The following is a 22,126-nucleotide window of genomic DNA, read 5'->3' on the forward strand; positions in this document are numbered from 1 at the left end:
ATGTTAGGTGGGGTGGTGTCCTCCGACCACCCCTTGTTTACTCTCGGACGAATGGCTTTCACCTCAGCTGGCGCGACGTTCCGACCTTCTACGTGCCCCGCTTCACACTCCAACCACCAACCCCCCCCCCCCCCCCCCCCCCCCTTCACAGGCCCATATCCCTCACTTAACCCTCGCTTTCTGTGTTGTCATTGACAAAAAAAACTAGACGACGACAACTCCTCCTCCTCCTCTTCAGACTCCCCCTCATACGCACTAAAACCACTGAACTCAAACTCACTTTCAGCATGTGACACTTGTATGGACATTGGGGGCAAATATTCATCATCACTAACGTCGGGAGTGATGTCCACGTCACTAGATGACCAACCGTCATCAAAATGAGGACTTGTGACCTGCTCCCGATCAAGTAATAGTCTATGTCCTTTGGTTCGAGGCCTCCCAAACGCCTACGAATGCCCCTCGGGACACCCCGATGCTTCCTAGGGATTGTAAAAGGCACACGATATGGTGCTTGAACACTTTCGGCCACACGAGGCGCACGGAACGGCGTTGAGGAGCTAGGTCATCTTGAGTGCTTGGTCCCTCACCAGCATCCAAGTCCAAAATACGTCTCACATGATCCCTCCCAAGAGGTAAAATGCGCCTTTCATGCTCCATTCAACATTCAGACATCTATACATATGTCTTGTACCATACCACCACAAATACTCAAACTCTCGCAAAAGTTTGGCAAAACACGATTGCGGCAAAAGATCGCTCTCGGATGATGCGTCACTGATGCTTGCTGGTGCGAGAAGAAAGCATTTCGCACATGCGCACCTGGGTAATGCTTGTAAACAGAACAACAGCTTTATCCGTGAACTCCCAGCATCCCTCAAGGCGCGTCATTCAAAAGTTTTTGCCTAGTAGGCCTATAACTATTTTTCCACGAATTTTTTAAAAAACTTTTTTGTGTCGACGTAGCATACGTCAATTAATCACCCGACAGACAATTTTCGTCAACATTTAATACATCCAATAGGCATTTTAAGGGCTAATCTAATCCTTTGGGCCAGCCATATAGAGCTGAAAGTCAGCTCAGTGGTCTGGTTAAACTAATTTTATAATGATAATAATAATGACTTGAAAATTTTGTCATTTTTAAGCCACTATACACATAAGTATGTGGATTCTAAAGGATTGTTTGCTGATAGTCAGTATGCATATCTGAAGCAGTTAGGTACCTATTATGCTCTTTTAGATTTGACATGCCATTTGCAAGATAATTTAGATAAGGGTTCTGAGTGCAGAATAATTCAAGTAGATTTTAGTGTTGCTTTTGATTTAGTAAATGCAAGGCACTCATTTGTAAACTTCAGAATCTTGGAGTGGGTGGATATGTTTTAGGTTTACTTCAAGATTTCCTTACAGGTAGGCAGCAACTTGTACACAATAAAAATAACATGTGGCCCACTGTTAATTTATTGTGTACAAGTGATATGGTTGTTGGCCTGGACTTGTTTTTCAGTACTATGCTGATAATATTACACTTGTGGGTGTCGTAAAGTCTCCACTTACGAGAAATGAAGCTGCCCTTAGTCTCAATTGTGACATGGACCTGATCAGTGAAGGTGTAGTCGATAGGGTATGAGGCTGAAATCTAGTAAAACAAAAACACTGTTGATAGCAGATCTTATACAGAAATTCCACCCTCTCTAAGTTGGGACTCCGCTGAATGGCTTGAGAAACATTTAATGAAAGTGTCAGCAAATGCAGCTTGAAAGTTAGGTACTATAGTATGGAAAGCCTCATATATTTTTGTAACTGATAAAATCAGTGCAACTTATTTTATGTCATGTTTTCTTCCTTTACTAGAATACTCTTCTCTGGTATGGATGTCTGCTTCTGCTAGAGATAGATCTCTTTTAGAGAGTGGTTTGTGGTGGTAAGTTTCTGTCTATTAACATTAGCAGTTATGACTTGTACCATTGGAAGATGATCTCTTGTTTGACAATTTTTCATAAGCTGTATTTTTACAGATCTTTCACCATCTCAATTGATCCCCGATCCCCTTTTCCTACCGAAAGGAACCAGATTTACTGAACATAAGCACCAATATGCAGGAAATGTGCCTTGCTGTAGAACTTTTCAGTTCCTGAGGTCCTTTGTTCTTCACACCTTTTGACTGTGGGACAATCTTCCTGAGGATGTCATGCAATTGGAACTTCAACAGTTCTGATGAAGATGCATTGCATTACTAAGCTAATACTATTCTTTTAGCATTTTAATACATTTACCTATTTATTTATTTTCCTTTTTGATAAGCAACATCTCTTCTTTCTGTATTTCCTTTTCTTTATCTTAATTCTTCCTAATGAACACCATATTCCTAGGAAGCTTGAATTTCAAGTCAATGGCCCCTTTGGGCTTGTTCTGTATGAATAGACATCATCTTCTGAATAATAATAATTATAATGAAATCATTTATTTATTCATTGTTTTTTTTTTTTTTTTTACAAAACTCATATTTGTCTTTTTGAAAGGTTTTGGAGTGGAGCAGCTGCGTGATGATTGCCTTGACACTTATTGGCAGTCAGATGGTCCCCAGCCTCATTTGGTTAATATACAGTTTAGGAGAAAGACAACCATTCAGGATGTCTGGATATATGCTGACTACAAAGCAGATGAAAGTTATACTCCAAGCAGGTAAATATTTTTCGTTTAGATATTTCACAAATTTCCTCTGAAAACATGCATTGATACCTAGATATTTCACAAATTTCCTCTGAAAACATGCAATGATACCTAATCTTATGTTATTACAATTTTATTGCATTATTTTATATCATTTATTTAAAAATGGTAGTACTTAGGTCCATACACTAGAAAAATCTCTTCCATTACTCCTAGCCAATGTCTTAAAAATGGAATTAGCAAGGGAAGTTTTGCTAGCTCTTATGTTGAGTGTTACATAGTAGCAATTCTCTCCACTTTCATCATCACACCCTTCATTTAATTAGATATACATGCAATGAATTTATGTTAACCTTTTGGGAGGGTTTTTATGCCTTTTGGCGTCGCCATCTTCCCAACCTCAGAGAGCTTTGAGTTGTCTTGATGCCATATGGTATCACATATATATGTGAATACATCTAATATCTATTAAAGTCAGTGGCATTATTTGCTGAGACTGTCTTTTATATTGATTATGAATATTTATATTTCTTTGTTCCGACACGTAATACAAACCCTCGGTCCTTTAACATATGGAATGTAATCAGCGGCAGCTGGGTCACTTTGCTTTTGGCCGCCATCGGAACCAGACGTGCTCTTCGCCGCTCTGCCCACTGTTGTCGTATGCTTAGCTACTTCGTTAACCTCTTCATTACCGAAAGTTTGTTTGGAGGTAGGTGGGTACCACCATTCAAGTCTACTACACCGCACCGGGTGCATAAAGGTGGTACGCATAGTACCACCAAAACTCCTCTTTTCAGATAGGGACTTCCAATCATTCTGTAATTTCGGTTTGAAGAGTTTGGAGCAAAATAAACAGTATGACACGATGCCAGACGTATGATGAACCCCAAAAAATATTATTACTGCTTATAGTAGTGTGTAGGTGACAGATGAACTGCGTCTCAACAAAAAATCACAAAACCAGACAAGCGTAAACATGTAATAACTTCTACCCAAGTATAAAACCAGTTGTATCATCATTTACTGTATTTATTTATCTATTCACTTATTACATTTTACAAATAAAAGATATGAACACCAGATAATTGAAGGTAAAAATAAAGCCTTATAGTAACTTTATATATAAAAAACCAAACCAGAGAAAAAGCGAAAAAGCTATTTTTTCTGCCGACAAGAAACTTGAAAAATTAGTTTAGATACCCCTGATGCCCCTAAAGTTGTTTTCTGTGATGAAACTAATCTTAGAAAACGTAGAAAATGACATCGACCAATTTTTGAAAGATATACTATAAAATTTGCGATTTCCATATTTATTGGCGGGGCTTTCGCTTTAGTTTTTGCTCTTTTTTTTGTTATTACGTGCTTATTTACTGTTCTATTTTGATAATACTTTATGTGCATGTTCCAGGTGCGATATACCAACATTCTGTAAGACCGAATTTCTATTCAAGACTAGTTTTCTCACCGACCACCAGTGTCCCTTGTACAAGGGACACTGAGTTTCACATTTTTTTTCATAAAATCATTTATTTTCCCTGTAGGATGATAAAACTAACAGAGAATATGCGTTATTATAGTGCTAATAATACCTGATAATTTCATTAGCCTGTCTTGATTAGTGTATTTTTGGCAAATATTTTTACGGTTGGCACCCCTCCAAACTGGAGTCACTACCGAGAGATTCAGTTCGGCAGCGAACGCAATGTTTACATTCTACTCACCCACCCGGTAAAGAAGGGGTTAAGAAGCATTTTTTCCCATTTTCCCTTTTACTGAGTGCTTGTAGTGGAAACCTGTAAGTACTTTGTATATTTTGATTATTGTTTGTTCCGATACGTATACAAACCCTCGGTCCTTTAACAATAGGAAGGTACTTAGCGGCAGCTGAACCGGTCGTAAGCTTTGAACAAGGGGCTTCGGTAGTTAACTACTTGTCCGGCAGTTGGTGGTCAGCTCGACTGTGAGGAGAGGAGTCACTTTGCTCTCAGCCGCGCTTGTGGATGGACGTGCTGCTCATCTCTCTGCCCGCTTCAGTTGTATGGTCTGTTTTCTTCACTTTGTGAAGGCTGTCTATCTTTCTCTTTTACTCAGTGTGAATGTACAAAGCCTGCGTAAGTACGTATCTGTGTTTTGTATTTCATTCTCAGTGAATTTTGCAAGTGAAAATGGATTCCCAAGAGCCGGAAAGACCCCATCAGCCGCAGATTGTGCCCTGGTGTGGAGGGCTGTGAGTGTGGGGCCTTCCGATCATCTGTAGAGGTTGATCCTCATGATTTTTGTACTCGGTGTAGAGGGCAAGAATCCTCTCGCACCAAGACATGTGATACTTGTATTTTTTGGTCGGAGGAGCAGTGGGAGTGCAATGGGGGGAGGAAGAAGCCGTGCAAGCCGGCCAAGGAGTCGTTGGAGGGTTCTCCAGCTACGCCCTTGGTTACGGACACGTCTTCCTTTTTTCTACCTCCATTTCAGCTCCCTTGTATGGCTCCTTCCCCTTTGGGGGAGGTTTCTCGCTCCTTCTCCTCTCTCGATCAGTCGAGCGTGGAGGGGGGGGGTGGGGGTTGAGATACCCCGATATCCAGTTGTACTCGGGGTCCTCTGTTCGCTTGGGGTGGGAACTGTCTCCCCCCCCGGGCGAGGCGAGACCCCCCCCACTAACTCACCCGACTTTTCCTTCCTCAGACCTGCTTGCCACGGGGGACGATCTCGGATGGGCCTGGTACTCGCTGGGGCTGCAAGGGACACCGACGGTCCAGGGGCTGCTGAGTCACCTGGCGAGAGGGGCCATGCCGGTAACACACGGGCCGACCACCACAACTACCACGACGGTGTCCACGCTGGGCTTTGCTGCTCCGCCGCACCTGGTGTACACTCAGCACGTAGCCACAGTGACTCCGACAGCCACTGTGCAGGCACCACTGCCGGAGGTTTCGTTGCCCGCTGTGACGCTCCCACCTGGGTTTGCCGCTCCTGCTGCAGTCCCGGACTTCCGGTGTCCCAAGAGCTTTCCTCTGGACCTGCCTCCTGTGCAGAGGATGCTGCCGGTTCCTGCCCCGCCTCCTGTTCCTGAGGATGCTGCCGCTCCAGTCCTGGTACCAGTTCCTGCCGCCGTCGTTCCTGCCCGTGGTGTTGCTGCTCCCACCCCAGGTCCTTCCGGACATGTGCAGTCGGGCCCTGTTGCTTCGGCAACTGCCCCGCCTCCGTGCTAGATGGAAGACCTGACGGTGGTGCTGAGGAAGCTGACGAAGAAGAAGAAGAAGAGGAGGAAGGTGTCGTCTTCGTCTTCATCGTCTTCTTCGTCGTCGTCGTCTGCCGCTGCTTCCCCTTCAACTTCTAAGGCCCCACAGCCGAAGAAGAAGAAGGTTGCCTCCTCCCCCCCTAAGAAGGCTCGTGCTGAGACTTCTAAGGGAGTGGGACGGTCGGGACTTCCGCCGGTTCTCCTGTTCCTTCGGGAATGGGGGCCCGTCTCTCCTTCTGCAAAGAAGAAGAATACGGGGACCGGAGGAGTGCCGGCTAACACCGGTTCCTCCTCGCCTGGCGCCAGAGGTTCTGCCTCGACGCCAGGTACCGTCTCGGCCTCTCGTTCGCGAGAGTCACCGAATATACGGTCACTCGCAAAGACCCAGGCAACCGAGTCCACTCAGTGCCAGGATCCAGGCACGGAGCGGAAGACTGGCAGGGGTCGCTCAGGCGATTCTCACCAGACCGGTCGCGGGCTGAGGCAGGGAAGCGGTCCCTTCAGTCGCCTGAACCAGCCTCGGCTGGTCCAAGCAGTGTGACGCGCCGTGAGGACAGGCCTGGCTCCCACAGCGATAGCGGACTCTGCAGGTCCCCTGACCGCCGCTCCTACTGGGACTGGACGGAGAGGGGGACCAGCAGCAGCTCTTCTGATGCTTGGGACCGTCGTTACTGTTCTCAGTCCAGCCGCTCGACCAGGCCTGCAGCCTGATCGCCACCGCGGGTTGGTGATCGCCTGTGGCCCCCTCAGCATGCCGGTTCTGCCAGTGGGCGTGGGGGCAGCGTCAAGACTGCCTCTCCGATCCCTTCAACTTCCTCGGGCCTTACCGGGAAGAGCGAGGCGATCGGGAGTGATCACGAGGGGCGGGCTCCTCGCGATCCCGCCACGACACCCTACGAACCTGGCACGGTCCTCGGACCAACCAGATCGTACGCGCAAGTGGCAGGAGGAGACCAGGTGGGGTCTATCGTGGTTCCTCCTGTGGAAGGAGGAGGGTCTCGGGAGGCATTCTCGCTGGACGGGCTTGATGGTCTGTCTCCACAGGATGCAGTCACTCCTGAGATCCAGAGGTCGTTCGTGGAGGTAATAGCGCTGATTCGTCAGCACAACGACCTCGGGGAAGGATCGCCGCTCCCACCTTCCGAGCCCGCATCGGGCTTGGAGTCATTCTAGGGACCTAAGAAGGAACCCAGGACGACGGTGGGTCTGCCGCGATTGGCCTTGGCTGACAGTGTGCTGAGCCAAGTGGACGCTCTCGTCCCTGGATAGGAGGGTTCGCTTCGGTCCAATAGGTCTGCCAAGCTCCACCTCTACCGCGACAGAGGCGCTTCTACGTGCCTTCAGAGGACCCTCTGCTGCCCAAACAGGTTAACCCGGAGCTAGCTAGGCTAACTCCAGGGGTGTCTCTGCTGCAGCTCCTGTCGGAGAACCTTTGGTTCTCGCAGCAAGAGGCACTTGCCTTGGAATCTACCGCAATGGCAGCATTCCAAGCAGTCTCCTGGATCGACCTGTGGTCCCTCACAGTGTCAAAAACCACTGCCTCCTTGGGGAACATCACTCCTGAAGGGGACCCGGCTTTTGTGAGACTGTGCCAGTCTGGGGGTAGGACCATCGCCTACCTGTCCCACCAGACGGCTTACCTGTGGGCCAACCTGGTGCTCCGGCATAGAGACGCTGTTCTCACCCGAGTGACCAGGGCGGCTGGGCGTGAGGCGGTTCTGGGTCTTCGCAATGGACCAGTGCGGAGTTCCTCCTTTCTCTTCCCCTGAGAGATGGTGGATGCTGTGGTGGAACAGCAGCGCACTGACGACAGTGACCGTCTTGTCCACCAGGCAGTCTCCAAGGTGGCTGGGCAACCTCGGATGACTGTGGCTAAGCCCAAGAGTTTAGTTAGTGCTTCCTCTGCGACCAAGACGGTTGCCTTGTTGAAGCCGAGAGGAAAGACTGCCTTCGACTTCTGCTGTAAGGAGTGACCACAACCAGCCCTCCTCCTAGTCCTTCTCCCGAGGAGGATCTGGGAAGAAGAAGTCGAAGAGAGGAGGGAAACGCTAGGGACGACGTTCCCCATCACCTGGTGCCGGAAGTGGGGCGGGTGCCAGGCGAGCCATTGGGCAACATGGCAGCGCTACGGTGCGGAGACCTGGATAGTAAACGTCCTTTGGGAGGGCTATCTACTACCCTTCAAGTCTCGACCACCCCTCACCTCCAACCTGGTCCATCTGCAAACCTACATGCCTGGCTCGACCAAGGACGTGACGCTTTGGCAGGAAGTAGAAGCCATGCTAGCAAACGTGCTGTGGTGGATCGTACAAGATCAGTCGCCGGGCTTCTACAGCCGAATCTTCCTAGTGGAGAAGTCCTCGTGCGCTGCGCCCGGTGATAGATCTCTCTCCCTTGAACCGATTCGTTCGCCAAACTCAGTTCACAATGGAAACAGCACGCTCAGTGCTCGATTCCATCAGGGAGGACAACTTCATGCTTTCGGTGGATCTGAAGGACGAGTATTTCCAGATACCCATCCATCAATTCTCCTAGAAGTACCTCCGCTTCATCCTCGACGGGACGGTGTACCAATTCAGGGCACTTTGTTTCGATCTCTCAACCGCCCCACAGGTGTTCACGTGAGTGTTCACGCTGGTGTCGGCTTGGGCCCACTCGGTAGGGATACGTCTCTTGAGGTATCTCGACGATTGGTTAGTCCTGGCAAGCTCCTGCTCACAGTTGCTACAGGACAGAGATCGACTCCTCGAATTCTGCCGCGATCTGGGGATCGTAGTGAATTACGAGAAGTCAGATCTCGAGCCCAAGCAGAGGATGAAGTACCTGGGCATGCTGATCGACACGGTAGCAGGGTGAGTCTTCCCCGCAGATTAGCGGATCAGCAGGTTCAGGGAGGCAGCAAGACAGTTCCTGTCTCTACAGGAGCAACCAGCTCAGCAGTGGCAGGTCGTGATCAGTCACCTGTCGTCTCTTGAGAAGCTAGTCCCTCATGGGCGTCTTCACCTGCGGTCTCTTCAGTGGAGACTAAAGGAGTGTTGGTCACAGGCAAGGGACCCTCCCTTCTTCCCCGTGTCCCTTAGGGAAGGGGTGAGGCAGGACCTAGCCTGGTGGCTGGACGACGGGAACCTCGTAAGAGGAGTGCCGCCTCCTCCTCCTCCTCTCCTCCTCCTCCTCCTCCTCCTCCTCCTCCTCCTCCTCCTCCTCCTCCTCCTCCTCCCCCCCCCCCCCCCCCCCCCCCCCCCCGGGGAGATGCTGCTCTTCTCAGACACATTGACCGAGGGATGGGGCGCACACCTGGAGGAGTTGCTGACTGCAGGTGTGCGGGACCATCGCGACAAGCACCTTCACATCAACGTCCTGGAGCTCAAGGCAGCGTTCCTTGCTCTCCAAGAGTTCCGGGACCATCTGGTGGGACACTCGGTGGTGTTGATGAGCGACAACACCACATTAGTGGCGTACGTCAACAAGCAGAGGGGCCTAGTGTCCCTCCCGCTGCACCAATTGATGTTGCAGGTGCACGAGTGGCCCGCGGCACACTCAGTAGTGCTGTCGGCCCACTACATTCCAGGCAAGAGGAATGTGGTAGCCAACAAGCTCAGCCGTCGGGATCAGGTGATGGGAACCGAATGGTCCCTTCATCCAGACGTGGCAGAAAGGCTCTTCAACCTGTGGGGGCGTCCAGTTGTGGATCTGTTCGCCACGCGGCACAACAGAAAACTCCAGGTTTTCTTCTCAGTTGTGCCGGACCCATGGGCAGCTGCAGAGGACGCTCTTCAACATCCGTGGGACAACCTCTTCGTCTACGCCTTTCCCCCATTCTGTCTGATTCGCAAAGTGATCAGCAGGGCGCTGATCACCGTGAACCTTTGGATGATCCTGGTGGCTCCCAAACGACCTCAGGCCGTTTGGTACCTGGACCTGCTGGCTCTGCTTCCTGAAGCGCCGAGAGAGATTCCCCCCTGGCACAACCTCCTGTGCCAGCCACTCGTAGAATGGTACCACTGGTCCGTCGAGTCCTTGTGTCTTCACGGCTGGCTGTTATCCACCATCTCTTACGAGCAAGAGGCTTTTCTCGCAGCGCAGCAACAGAGATGGCTGGATACCTCAGACAGTCCTCTGCAGCTGTCTACCAGGGGAAGTGGTCCGTCTTCTGTGGTTGGTGTCATGGACGGGGTCTCTCTCCGCTTAGAGCCACTCTTTAGCAGGTATTGGATTTCCTCGTCTTCCTTTGCCGAGAGAAGCTCCTCTCCGTCTCTGCAGTTAAAAGATACAGAGTCTCCCTGGCCCTAGTCCCTAAGCTGCAGGGAGTGGACATCTCCATCTCCATGGAGATCTCCCCACTGATGAAGAGCTTCGAGCCACTCCAGGAGTCATCAGACAGGGATCTGACCCTCAAGACCGTCTTTTGCTGGCCCTAGCATTGGTGAAGAGAGTAGGGGAACTTCATGGTCTTTCCTTCGATGTTAAGCACACGAGGGGATGGGGATCTATGACTCCCGAACCCTTCGGTCCCTGACGACCGGTTCAAGTCATTCATGATCCCCTCCCTGAAGAACTTCTCCAACGGTGATGCGGATGAGATGCTGCTTTGTCCTGTGAGCGCGCTACGGCGCTATCTGAAGAGAACTCGGCACCTCAGGCCTGAGTGTCGTCGCCTCTTCGTTAGTACCGGGGTTACCAAGGAGGTGTCCAAGAACACACTTTCTTTCTGGCTTTGTGAGGTAATCAGGAAGGTGTACGCTTCGGATAGGACAACAAGAGACAAACCCATGACCTTATATTTGGCTCTTGAAGTAGGAACTAGTTCTTGCTTGCTATTCATAAGAGGCATGCTTGCCTCCCTCTTATGAATTTGGTCCATAGGTCTGACCACTGATCCTGCGGTGCACACCCCGATCAGCTGGGCAGAGGCGAGGATCCCTCCCTCTGCTCTTACGACCAGGAAGGGAACCAAGGTTGGACAAACACCTGTCTGTTCTTAAGACTCAGATTCCACCCACCAATAAGTGAGTCTTCCATATGTTAAAGGACAGAGGGTTTGTATTACGTGTCAGAACAAATCACAATTTGTCGTAAATTGTATTTTTCCTAACTATACAAACCTGAGGTCCTTTACACATGGTCCCACCTCGTGCCACCCCTCTGTTCCTGGGCCTAAAGCAAAGTGAAGCTTCACCTCCCAGCCGGGCGGGACACCCAACTACCAGACAAGCAGTTAACTACCGAACCTCCTTGTTCAAAAGCTTACGACTGGTTCCAGCTGCCGCTGATTACATTCCATATGTTAAAGGACCTCAGGTTTGTATATTTAGGAAAAATACAATTTACGACAAATTGTGATTTTTCTCTGTAGGTAAGTGGCTCAGGAATAAAGAAAGCTTATTTGTGTTTGCTTTCATTTATACTTATATATATACTAGTTGACAGACAGTTTCCTCACCTATAAATAGTTTTTGGTCAAAGATGAGACCCTGATGTAAACAAAAGTTGGCTATGTTGTAGGTCAGCATTGTTGAGAGCACAATCATGATTATAACGATTTTTTGAAAATTTGCAATGATATTCTACCTATTAGTCCTTTAAATATGGTAAACACTTGCAGTGTGTTTGGATGCCACAGCAGGTAAAACAGAGATGGCAAATCGTATTACTAAGTCCTTACTTTTGTGAGAAATCAAGATGAAACTCAAAAGATTAGTGAAAGGAGAGCACTGTGGATTTCCCAGATAAACAGGGATCATTTTCAGCTGTCAAGACATGAAAATCTGCTCTGATCACTTCAAGAGTGACAAGTGTTAATAATTGTTAGTGTAATTAATGATAATGGTGAATAATTAAAGAAGCCTATGGCATAAATATTTCACAAAGTAATTCATTAACCCTTAAACGCCGACTGGGCGTATTTTACGTCGACATTTTTTGTCTCTCGGTTGCCGACTGGACGTATTTTACGTCGACATACAAAAGTTTTTTTTAAAAATTCGCGGAAAAATACTTTTAGGCCTACCAGCCGAAAACTCTTGAATCACGCGCCTTGGGGGATGCTGGGAGTTCACGGATCAAGGTGTTGTTTAGTTTACAATCGTTACCCAGGCGCGCAAGCGCGAATTTCTTTCTTGCCGCACTAAAAAGTATCTGTGACACATCTCGGAAATTATTTTGTCACTTTGACATAATTTTTTTACCATTTTAAATTAGCCGTTACATGGAGTATTATATATGAAAATGTGCGCATTTTTATGTAGAATATAACAAAAAAATATTCATGATTGTAGCTTTTATCATTTTTTAGATTCTTTCATATAAATAACGATAAGTGCCAAAATTTCAACCTTCGGTCAACTTTGACTCTACCGAAATGGTCGAAAAACGCAATTGTAAGCTAAAACTCTTATATTTTTAGTAATATTCAATCATTTACCTTAATTTTGCAACTAATTGGAAGTCTCTAGCACAATATTTCGATTTATGGTGAATTTATGAAAAAACTTTTTCCTTACGTCCGCGCGGTAACTCTTCCGAAAAAAATCATACATGCGATTGTGGTAATGTTTGCACCATTTTAAATTAGCCGTTACATAAAGTTTTATATATGAAAATGTGCGCAATTTCATGCACAATACAACTAAAAACAACCCATGGTTGTAGCTTTTATCAATTTTGAAATATTTTCATATTAAAAATGATAAGTGACAAATTTTCAACCTTCGGTCAACTTTGACTCTACCGAAATGGTCGAAAACGCAATTGTAAGCTAAAACGCTTATATTCTAGTAATATTCAAGCATTTACCTTCATTTTGCAACAAATTGGAAGTCTCTAGCACAATATTTCGATTTATGGTGAATTTATGAAAAAATAACATTTTCTTTACGTCCGCGCGGTAACTCTTCCGAAAAAATCATACGTGCGATTGTGGTAATGTTTGCACCATTTTAAATATATATGGAAATGTGCGCAATTTCATATATAATACAACGAAAAATAGTTGAAGGTTGTAGCTTTTCTCATTTTTGAAATATTTGCATATAAATCACGTTAAATAGAAAAAAACCACGTTCGGTCAAATTTGACTCTACCGAAATGGTCGAAAAACGCAATTGTAAGATAAAACTCTTATAGTCTAGTAATATTCAGTCATTTATCTTCATCGTGAAACAAATTCGAAGTCTCTAGCACAATATTTAAATTTATGGTGAATTTAAAAAAAAAACTTTCCTTCCCTCCGCGCGCGGATTCTCCGCCACAAATCTCCGAAATGCGTAAGTCCCATTCTCGGAATATTTGCTCCGTTTCATATTAGTCATTTCATAGAGTTTTATATATGAAAATGTGTGCAATTTCATGTAGAATAAAACGAAAAATATTTGAAAGTTGTAGCTTTTCTTATTTCCGAAATAATTGCATATAAAAAAATATATATAAAAAAAATTCGACATTCGGTCAACTTTAACTCGTCAGATATGGTCGAAAACTGCATTTGTAAGCTAATATTCTTACAGTATAGTAATATTCAATCATTTGTCTTTATTTTGAAAGAAATTGGAAGTCTCTAGGACAATAATTAGATTTATGGTGAATTTTTGAAAAAAATATTTGTTTACGTCCGCTCGTTATGAATTCATGCATTATTTTGTGATAATATTTTCTCTGTGTTGCTTTTATCGTTTTACAATGTGTTGTATACCAAAATGATTGCAATTTAGTTTCCATTACAACGAAAAACAAAGTAACTTGTTACCTTTAACTGTTTTGCGCACAGCGCGATTTGAATACAATCATATATGAAATTTCGTTTTTGCGCTATCATATATCGCACTATTTATATATGAAAATGATAATTTTTGTCATTTCTGATGGTTGCATACTAAACTTCAGGCAATAACAAAAAAAGGAGCCAAAAATGAACTCTTAATCTTGAAAACTAAGCGCGCTGTGATTTTTTGAAAAAAATATTTTTTCCGCTTCCGCGCTCACTCTGAAATGTCTCCGGCACACGGGAGACTTTTTTTTTTTTTTACCGCTTCGGCGTTTAAGGGTTAACAGCCCCTGTGTTCTCTGCCATATGTCCAAAATTGTATTTACCGTACCACGTAAATCTATGGAGAGATATTTACTAAATCACATCTCAAAGTGTAACAAAGGCAATTATTCCTTTGTTATTTACAAGTTTTAGTTTATTTTTATATATCTTTCATGCACTGCAGGCTCCAGAGACTCAATGTAATCAATCTTCTGTTTGTGAATTGTCCTTGCTTGCCATATTTCTTGATGTGGTTCATAATACCTTAGAATAACAATGAGATTTGTTATTTCCTTTGCTTACAATTCTTGACTTGAAAGATGGTGGTGGCTTATCAAGTGATCATCTGTTGTGACTCTATTGGTAATGCCTTTAGGACCAAGTACGTACACAGTTTTTAATTGGGATGAATCTTATCTACTGGTAAAGTTAAGCTTATATCTCTTTGCTGATAGGCTAGTCAGCATTAAAACAAAAGAAGATCGCTTGGCTGACCCAGAAAACTGTCTAGTTCATCTGTTCTCCACCAGGTTTATGTGTATGTTTTAGTTTTAGTCAGAATTCTCCTTGTTGTCATTGAGTGTAGGTAATTGTTGGTATTTTGTGAATTTTGGCTGTTTTCTCCTGTCAAGATACTGTAATTTTAATCTTCCTAGGATGTCCTAAATTTGAGGTAGATCAACATAATGTTTGTACTGGCTACAGGGGTACAGAGTATGATCTAGAAATTAGGTGTGAGGAATGTAGGGATTGTCCTAAGGACCTTATGCTTGAAAGTGTCAGATATAGGAAAAGAAGGAAGCAGATAGATTGCAGAAGCAATTAGTTAGGTCAGAGCCTTCATCTGTAGTTAGCCCTACTCAGCCTGTGGCCTTTTCCTATGCTAGGCTTAATAATATAGCAAGTACAGTAATACCTCAGTCTTAGGCGATTCAAGTTGCATTAATTTACAATAGTGCGAATTTTTCATTGGAACCTAACTAATTATCATGCACGAGTATTTCACAGACACGCAAATGCAAAATTTTCAAATCTTGGAGAAACCCTGCAAAGGTGTTTATTCATTTTTTTCATGTAATTTATGAGTTTTTCAAGCTTTCATGTATAAATTAAATATCATTAAATAATAAAAATAATATTTCTCTCTCTCTGTGTTCCTACATGATATACAAACCCTCGGTCCTTTACATAAGGAATTACTTTCAGCATAGGCTGGAATTACGGCCGTTAAATTCTTGAACAAGGTGATTAGGCAGTAACTACTGTCTGGTAGGCAGGTAGGCCTGCCTGCTTGGATGAAAACACTCCACTTTGCTTTTGGTCATCTTCCGATGAAGCCAAAAGGCAAGATGGAGTGTTTACATTCAGACAATTGGGCCTACCTGCCTACCAGACTGTAGTAACTGCCTAACCACCTTGTACAAGAATTTAATGGCCGTAATTCCAGCCTACGCTGAAAGTAATTCCTTATGTCAAGGAACGAGGGTTTGTTTAGTTAGGAAAAATACAATTGTTCATACGCGAACAAACCTTCGGTCTTAACAATAGGAATTTCTAGTGCCTAGCTGGATCCAGTTAAAAAACAGATGAAAGCAAGGAATCTTGTGATATCTGGCAACTCATGCGTAGAGTGGGGAAGGATGGTCGAAGACCATTCACCTACGATCACGCAGCAGTCTTTCTTTGACCGCCTTGGTGAGAGTCGTGTTTACCTCTCTTGGCCTTTACCCGGTTCTTTGCCCGTTTCGCTTGTGTTTAGTGTGTGTGTGTGTTTGGCAGATGTTATGGCTTCTGCTCCTTCTCAGCCTTGTCAACGTGTGTGCCCCGGAATTCCAGGTTTTCCGTGTTCTCGTTTTTGGCTTCAGCAGCGGCTGACCCCCACATTGTGCAGTAGGTGCCGTTCTAATTTTTGTACTAACGAATCCTTGCATGGAATGCCAGGCATGGCCTTAAGAGCAGTGGAAGTCGTTTTATAGCAAGAGAGAATATCGGAGGGTTTCGACTCTTCCTTTATGGGAAGGTTTTTCGCCCCTTCCAGATACTTCGTCTCCTGCAGTATTCACCCCCCATAGTAGAGTTGTTCCTGTGTCTCCTTCCTTTTCTTCCATTGATTCGTCACTGGAAGTATTGGGAGGCCACCAGGCTGATGTTTGTAATGTCGCCCCTTCTTTTTCAGGAGTTAATTTGATTCCTGGGAAGGGGGAGGTTTTTTTTTTTTCATTCTTATTTCTTTCAGAGTTGGAGGCGTCCAAGATGGTGGTGATTGGAAGACGCTCGGGCTAGGAGGTACCCCGTCCTGGAGGGGTTGCTTGGACTCTTTTTGAGGCTCGCTAACCCCCCTCCTCCTCAGGCTGGGCCGGCATCCCCCCTCCTCCCGGCCTCGTCTTCGTGGGTAGTCGAGGTCAGCCATCTTGTATTGCTCTGCTAGTGACTGTTGCCACTTCTTCGAGTCGGAGGGAGGAAAGAGGAAAAATACAATGTACTTTCAAAAATTGTGATTTTACTGTGATGAGAGAATTTTTATGGAACATGTAATATGTTTTATATATATTAATATTTTCAAGTAATAATAGTAATTGAAAAAGAAGCCCACAAAATCACTGTGCATAACATGTTTATTTATGAGTATTCACACTTTATTTTACTCCACACTTGAGTACTTTCAGGCCCTATCTGTGGCCCATTTTCAAGAGATGTGTAGGTTGTCAGCCTGGGTCAAGGCCCAGCAGTCTTCTGGAACTTCTTGTTGAGCTGTCATTTATGTGATGGCTGTTCTGGTTTCCTTGAGAGTTGCTAATCCCCTCTTGTCGCTCTGATATCCTGAGTTGATGGTCAATGGGGTTAACCCTTGTGGCAAGTGAGTGGTCACCAAGTCTGTTGGACAGAAAACCTAATCTCCAGGTCAGAAGGGTCAATTCTAGCTTCTTTTAATATCAAAGCTCAGCTTAAGGGATCTTCTGAGGTAAAACCTTTGTTTCTTTCTATTACTTTAATCTCTGATGAGTGCTCCTTCTACTGCCCCCTGTGACTAATTTTATTGCCTGTTCTAAAGCAGACACATAACTAAGAGTTGTAAAAGTCCAGATAAAAAGCACTGTTTGTTTCTTGAAAAGGAATTTTGTTTAAGTAACTTACCAGTAATTACATAGCTAAGTATTTTTAAGTATCGGTAGCTAAAATTTGAAAATTGCTGCAGCAATTCTTTTGTTTCATTGTAGGCCGGTACCCCCAATACCGGGGAATAGGTGTAACTGCAAAGAAGGTCAATTTTATTTCTACCAGCTTCCAATGAAGGTTGTGAGTTGTAGCTTTCTTTGAATTTGGAATTAGTTGCTTGCTGAGAATTTCCAGTACCTTTGGTGAAGTACTCTGATTCTTTTGTCATTTCCATTCGATGTTTATTAACTAGTCAGGCGTAATTAACAGTACTTTGACCAGTTTAGGGTTTTTGGTCCATTATTTTAAGATTTTCTCTAGCAATGTCTAACTAGTAAGTCGAGTGTCTGTTATTGCAGTAAAGGCTGCAGTACACAGTTAACTTCAGCAAAGTATGATTCCCATTTTGTTTGTGTTATATGTAGGGGCAAGGTGCACTATTGATTTAACTTGTAATGAGTGTAATGGCTGGGATGAAAAACAATGGAGGGTTCTGTCTTCTTACCATTCAAAGTTAGAAAAAGATTGGAAGCATAAGGTTACTGCTAGGTATGAAAGGTCTGTAGCTAGCCAGGAATCTACATCTGAAGTGCCTGTGATTTCTGTTTTGCCCCCCAAACCCAGCCTTTCCTCTTTTCCACCTAATCCTGTTCCTGACTCCCACGCTTCCAATCCCAGTGCCATTGCCAGTCTCAAGCAAAGTTTGAGCTGTTAGCTAGCTCTATGGCACAGCTTAGTAAGTCAATGCATATGCTTCTTGATAAGGAAAAAAGTAGTGTTAGTGGAGGAGCTGGCTGTCCATCCTGCCGATTTTCCTAGGCGAAGGCCCCTGACATACTCCCCCGCGCCTGCAAGAAGTCATACCAGAGGCCCAAGGGAGGTCGGTGAGGTTAGCCGACGGGCAGTTGGCCCCTCAGTTGCACCTGTAGGTGTTTCCCAGGTAGTGAAAGACAGCCATGGAAAGACGACTCGGACAGTGGTCATCGTCTTTCTTCAAGCCCGGATTCGTCGAGTCCAGAGAAATGGTGTCGATGGCGTGATAGTGACTTTTCCAGACCATTGAAAAGGTTTGCAGTGGACTAATTGTACCTATCAGGTACTGCTCAAGAAGATAAAGGAAGTTAAACCTTCTTGTAGTTTCTGTGATAGCCCTGAGACATTTTCTTTGAATAATTCTGATAAACTTTTGGAAGGAAATTTTCCCGACCTGTAGCGAGACGTAAGCGTCTGAGGTCATTGTGTACTTTGGCGCTAGTGTTGAATCAGATGTCAGTGATTACATTCTGTTTTCATTTGTCCTTTCGGTGGTAAGTAAAGTGCACGTGGAGGTCTCCATGATTACAAAGCTCACGTGAACAGTTGCCCTTGGCCTCTCTAGCTGTACTAGTTACAGGGCGCAAAATGTCCCCCTGCTGTGGCTCCCGTATGCACTGTTCCTATTAGCCATGTCTCTGTTTCCGAGCATATTTCAACTCCAGATCCCTCGTTGATGCATGAGCGCCCATCTGCGCCTGAGACTTCAATGTATGAGCACCCATCTGTGCCTGAGACGTCGACGCATGGTCTTTCAGTGGTACAGGAGCGCCTGTTAGCGCCAGAGCTTCCTTTTCCACCTCAACCTGAGTTGTTCGCGGCGCTGATTCCCCCCGCGGCTCCTCGTATTTCGTCTTCTCCTTCAGTTGGTGTAGCCGACCTTCATTTGTCTCCTGCTACAGAAGATTCTAAACTGCCATTGGCTTATGAAGCTCTTTTGCAATTTTTCCTGAAAAATTATCCCAACTTTTTCAAGCCAGCTACTCCTGCCCCTCCTGCTACAACTCTTCAGATGAGTGAAGTGTCTTTGGAGTCTCGTGATCTCCGTCAGTTAGTGCTTTCTATTTCAACCAAGAAAGTTATGGGTGAGGTCGAAAGTTGGCTAGTAGAAAAGAGAGCACAAGGGAAAGCAGTCTTCACTTTCCCTCCTTGCTTGAATAAGAGAAGACATTCTTACTATTTCACTGGGGAGTCTCTCTCTTTGGGTGTTTCTGCCTCCACCCAAGGGATTTCTCAGGACTTATTGAGTCTTCTCAGAGATTGGCTTTCACAGCAGCAAAAATCAGGTTTTTGTTGGCTTAGATCGACCACCTCTTTTTAAGATTTTAGAAGTTATTTGTTTTGTGGACTGGACTATTGGCTTTGGTGAGAAAATTCAGGACACTTCTTCAGCAATTTCTCTATCGGTTTCTTCTGACCTCTTAGGAGTTCTCTCATGCTTATATTAGCAACAGTTCCTGCCATGTCGCTTCTACCTTTGTGATGTGCATTCTTAAGAAGCATGAGTTATGGTGTTCCTTCACGGCTAAAGGAGTTACTTCAGTCCAGAAATCAGCTCTTCTCTTCTCACCGCTGGTTCGTGAATTCCTCTTTCCTCAGGATGTTGTTGGGATTGCTTCTGATTTGCAGAAGTCAACCTAGGATTTGCTCTTCCAGTCATTCAAGCGTTCCAGGGAGACTCCGGCTTTTGTCCCTAGTCTACTTCTCCCTTGCAACAGTTACCCTTTTGTGGTGGCAAAAAGAGAGAGCGATCCAAGTCAAGAGGAAATGTCCACTTTTCATTCAAAACAATTAATAAATCTTCCTCCAAGCCCACCCCTACGCAATGATAACCGTCTTTCTCATGCAGCAATAGGTGCCAGACTCATTTCTGGCAAGAATGGAGCAGAATAATGGGTGGTAGAGGTCCTAAGAGTGTGATACTCTATTCTGTTCATCGATTTTTAATGATTGCAGTACCTTTGGTCCATTTGCAGTGGCTGGCATGGTAATGGGAGAAGAAGCATAGGAAGCATTCATTTCTACCTTACTCTTGGCCTTGAAAACCGGTGTTGAGTCCTTGGGGAGTCTGGGGGTACTTGGTACTGGATAACCTCCAATAATGGTAGGGTGGTAGCTTTTAATATTTGGTGTAGGTAGTTTTGTCGGTATTCTGGTTTTTTGTTGTTGTTCATGGTACTGTGCCCAGGGCAGGGGCAGTGTCTGTGTGCTTTACTAGTGCTGGTGCTTGGTGAATTCCTTGCTGTAGGGCCCCCCACTATGTAATATTTGACCCTGGTCTAACACCACACTTCTACTAAGTTTAGAGAAACTGCACCAGAGGCAGTTTTGTCTGCTATAGCTCTCTTAACAGGTTAGGAAACAACAAGCATTATGTTAATGCTGGCAAAATTTTTCTATTTACATGCTTTTATCAATTATAATTGCAATAGTTGTTCATCCATGAATCCCACCTAACAGTGTGAGAATCAGCTATGTAATTACTTGGTAAGTTACTTAAACAAAAATGATATTTTTATAATAAAATAATGTTTGAGGATGGGAGCCCACCCTCCTCCCCTCTCATGGATGAAAAGGCATAAATAAAAATGAGCTGCTTTGTGGAGTAGTATACCTATCCCCTAGTGGTGAGCAGGGTAACGACATACACCGAAACTAAAAAATCGTGGCTTAACTATGTAATTACTTGGTAAGTATAAACAAAGCATTATTTTATAAAAAATTTCATTTTAGAAACAAAGAAAAAGAGACATTATAAAGAATTTCTTGAAAGTTGTTGAGAAGACTTCTAAAAATAGATTGGTCGGTTAGAAGGGGAAAAGAAGAGAAAACTATGTTGTATGTATGTAATCTATGCACACCTATATTTTCACCAACCATTTATTTTTTTAAATGAAATTACAGTAACTTTAATTTCATATAAAAGTTTGCTTAATATTTAGGGAGCATGATTTGGGTCATATTTATTGTTCAAACTGGAAGTAAGCATTTATTAGCATTTTTAGAGACCGTGCCAAACTTATGCAAAAATTCCCCTTCCATGAGGTGGTCTGGAACCTAACATCGCGTAAGTTCAGGGTATTACTGTATTAATATTGCCTCTTTAGCTTCATCTTGAGCTTCATTTTTGGTTCAGAAAAGGTGTATCGAGAAACTATACCAGGCTATAAGCCTTTTTTTATAATCTGTTAAGGTTGACTGAATTTACGATAGGGAACTGTTCCGAGTCTTGCCATAATACAGAATCATTTTTGCGTTCCCCTTTTAAAGGTAAAATTTTGGTGCCCTCGCCCGTTTTCAGCCTGAGCCTAGCACTGCCCTGCGACAGTTGGAATAGTCCGCTGCTAGAGATCATTAGAATTTTTTACTTTCCTGGACAAGGCTATTTCAGACGCAGCAGGTGAATGTTTCTACGCTTTCTTTAACTCAGATCTTGAAGGAGAGGGAACAATTTGATCTCGTCTTTTGCCTAAGGTCTCCTATTCAAATGATGGCTGCAGGTTTGGTTTTATCTTTGGACTTCCTTCTGAATCCTTCTCTATGTAAAGCAATAAGGGAGGATATTTCTGTATAGGGCATGTATATTTATCAGACACTTTTAAAGCAGGCAATAAAAGACCTGCTTCTTTCTCGTCTCATGACTTGTCTTTGGCTGCCAAGCCCTTTCGTAGGTCCTTATCAGACTTCAATGAAAGCAAAATTTCTAGGGGTTTTAGAAAGAAATGAAGCTTTATGCCCTCAGATTCCAGTAGGAGGCCAACTGCAGGCCTTCTGTCATGTTTGGAGAGACATAGGAGCAGAACTTTGGTTGGTGTAGGTACTGAAGGAAGGCTATGTATTTCCTTTTGTTTCCCCCTCCTCTGGCATCATCTCCAATTGCTTTTCCATCTTATTTTCATCAGCAGGAAAAGTTTCTTATACTTCAGGAAGATTTGGTATCATTGCTAGAGAAGAAAGTGATAGAGCAGGTGTCAGGAACTCTCTGGGGTTTTACACCTGTCTTCTAGTGCCCAAGGCATCTGAAGGGTAGCACCCAGTACACTGGATGCATTGAGACTCGACACATCATTCATTCTTCTATCACCATTCTCCATGGAATCATCCAGCACAGTGCTAGTGGCATTTCAGAAGAATGATTGGATGATTTCGAAGGACATCAATATGTTTATTTCCGCGTAATGATAAATCGGCAATCACACAAGTTCCTGCATTTTGTCTTT

General features: G+C 44.6%; 1 protein-coding gene across 1 annotated transcript in view; it reads left to right on the forward strand.

Moving 5' to 3' along the window:
• Positions 1–22,126, forward strand: part of LOC135198008 (anaphase-promoting complex subunit 10-like) — a 43,825-nt gene that overhangs the window by 12,664 nt on the left and 9,035 nt on the right. Inside the window, exon 2 of the mRNA XM_064225342.1 lies at positions 2,526–2,688. Within this exon, the coding sequence (XP_064081412.1) occupies positions 2,526–2,688 (163 nt within the window). The remainder of the gene's footprint in view (positions 1–2,525; positions 2,689–22,126) is intronic.

The sequence above is a fragment of the Macrobrachium nipponense genome, chromosome 21 (assembly GCF_015104395.2).
Source record: "Macrobrachium nipponense isolate FS-2020 chromosome 21, ASM1510439v2, whole genome shotgun sequence".
Classification (NCBI taxonomy): domain Eukaryota; kingdom Metazoa; phylum Arthropoda; class Malacostraca; order Decapoda; family Palaemonidae; genus Macrobrachium; species Macrobrachium nipponense.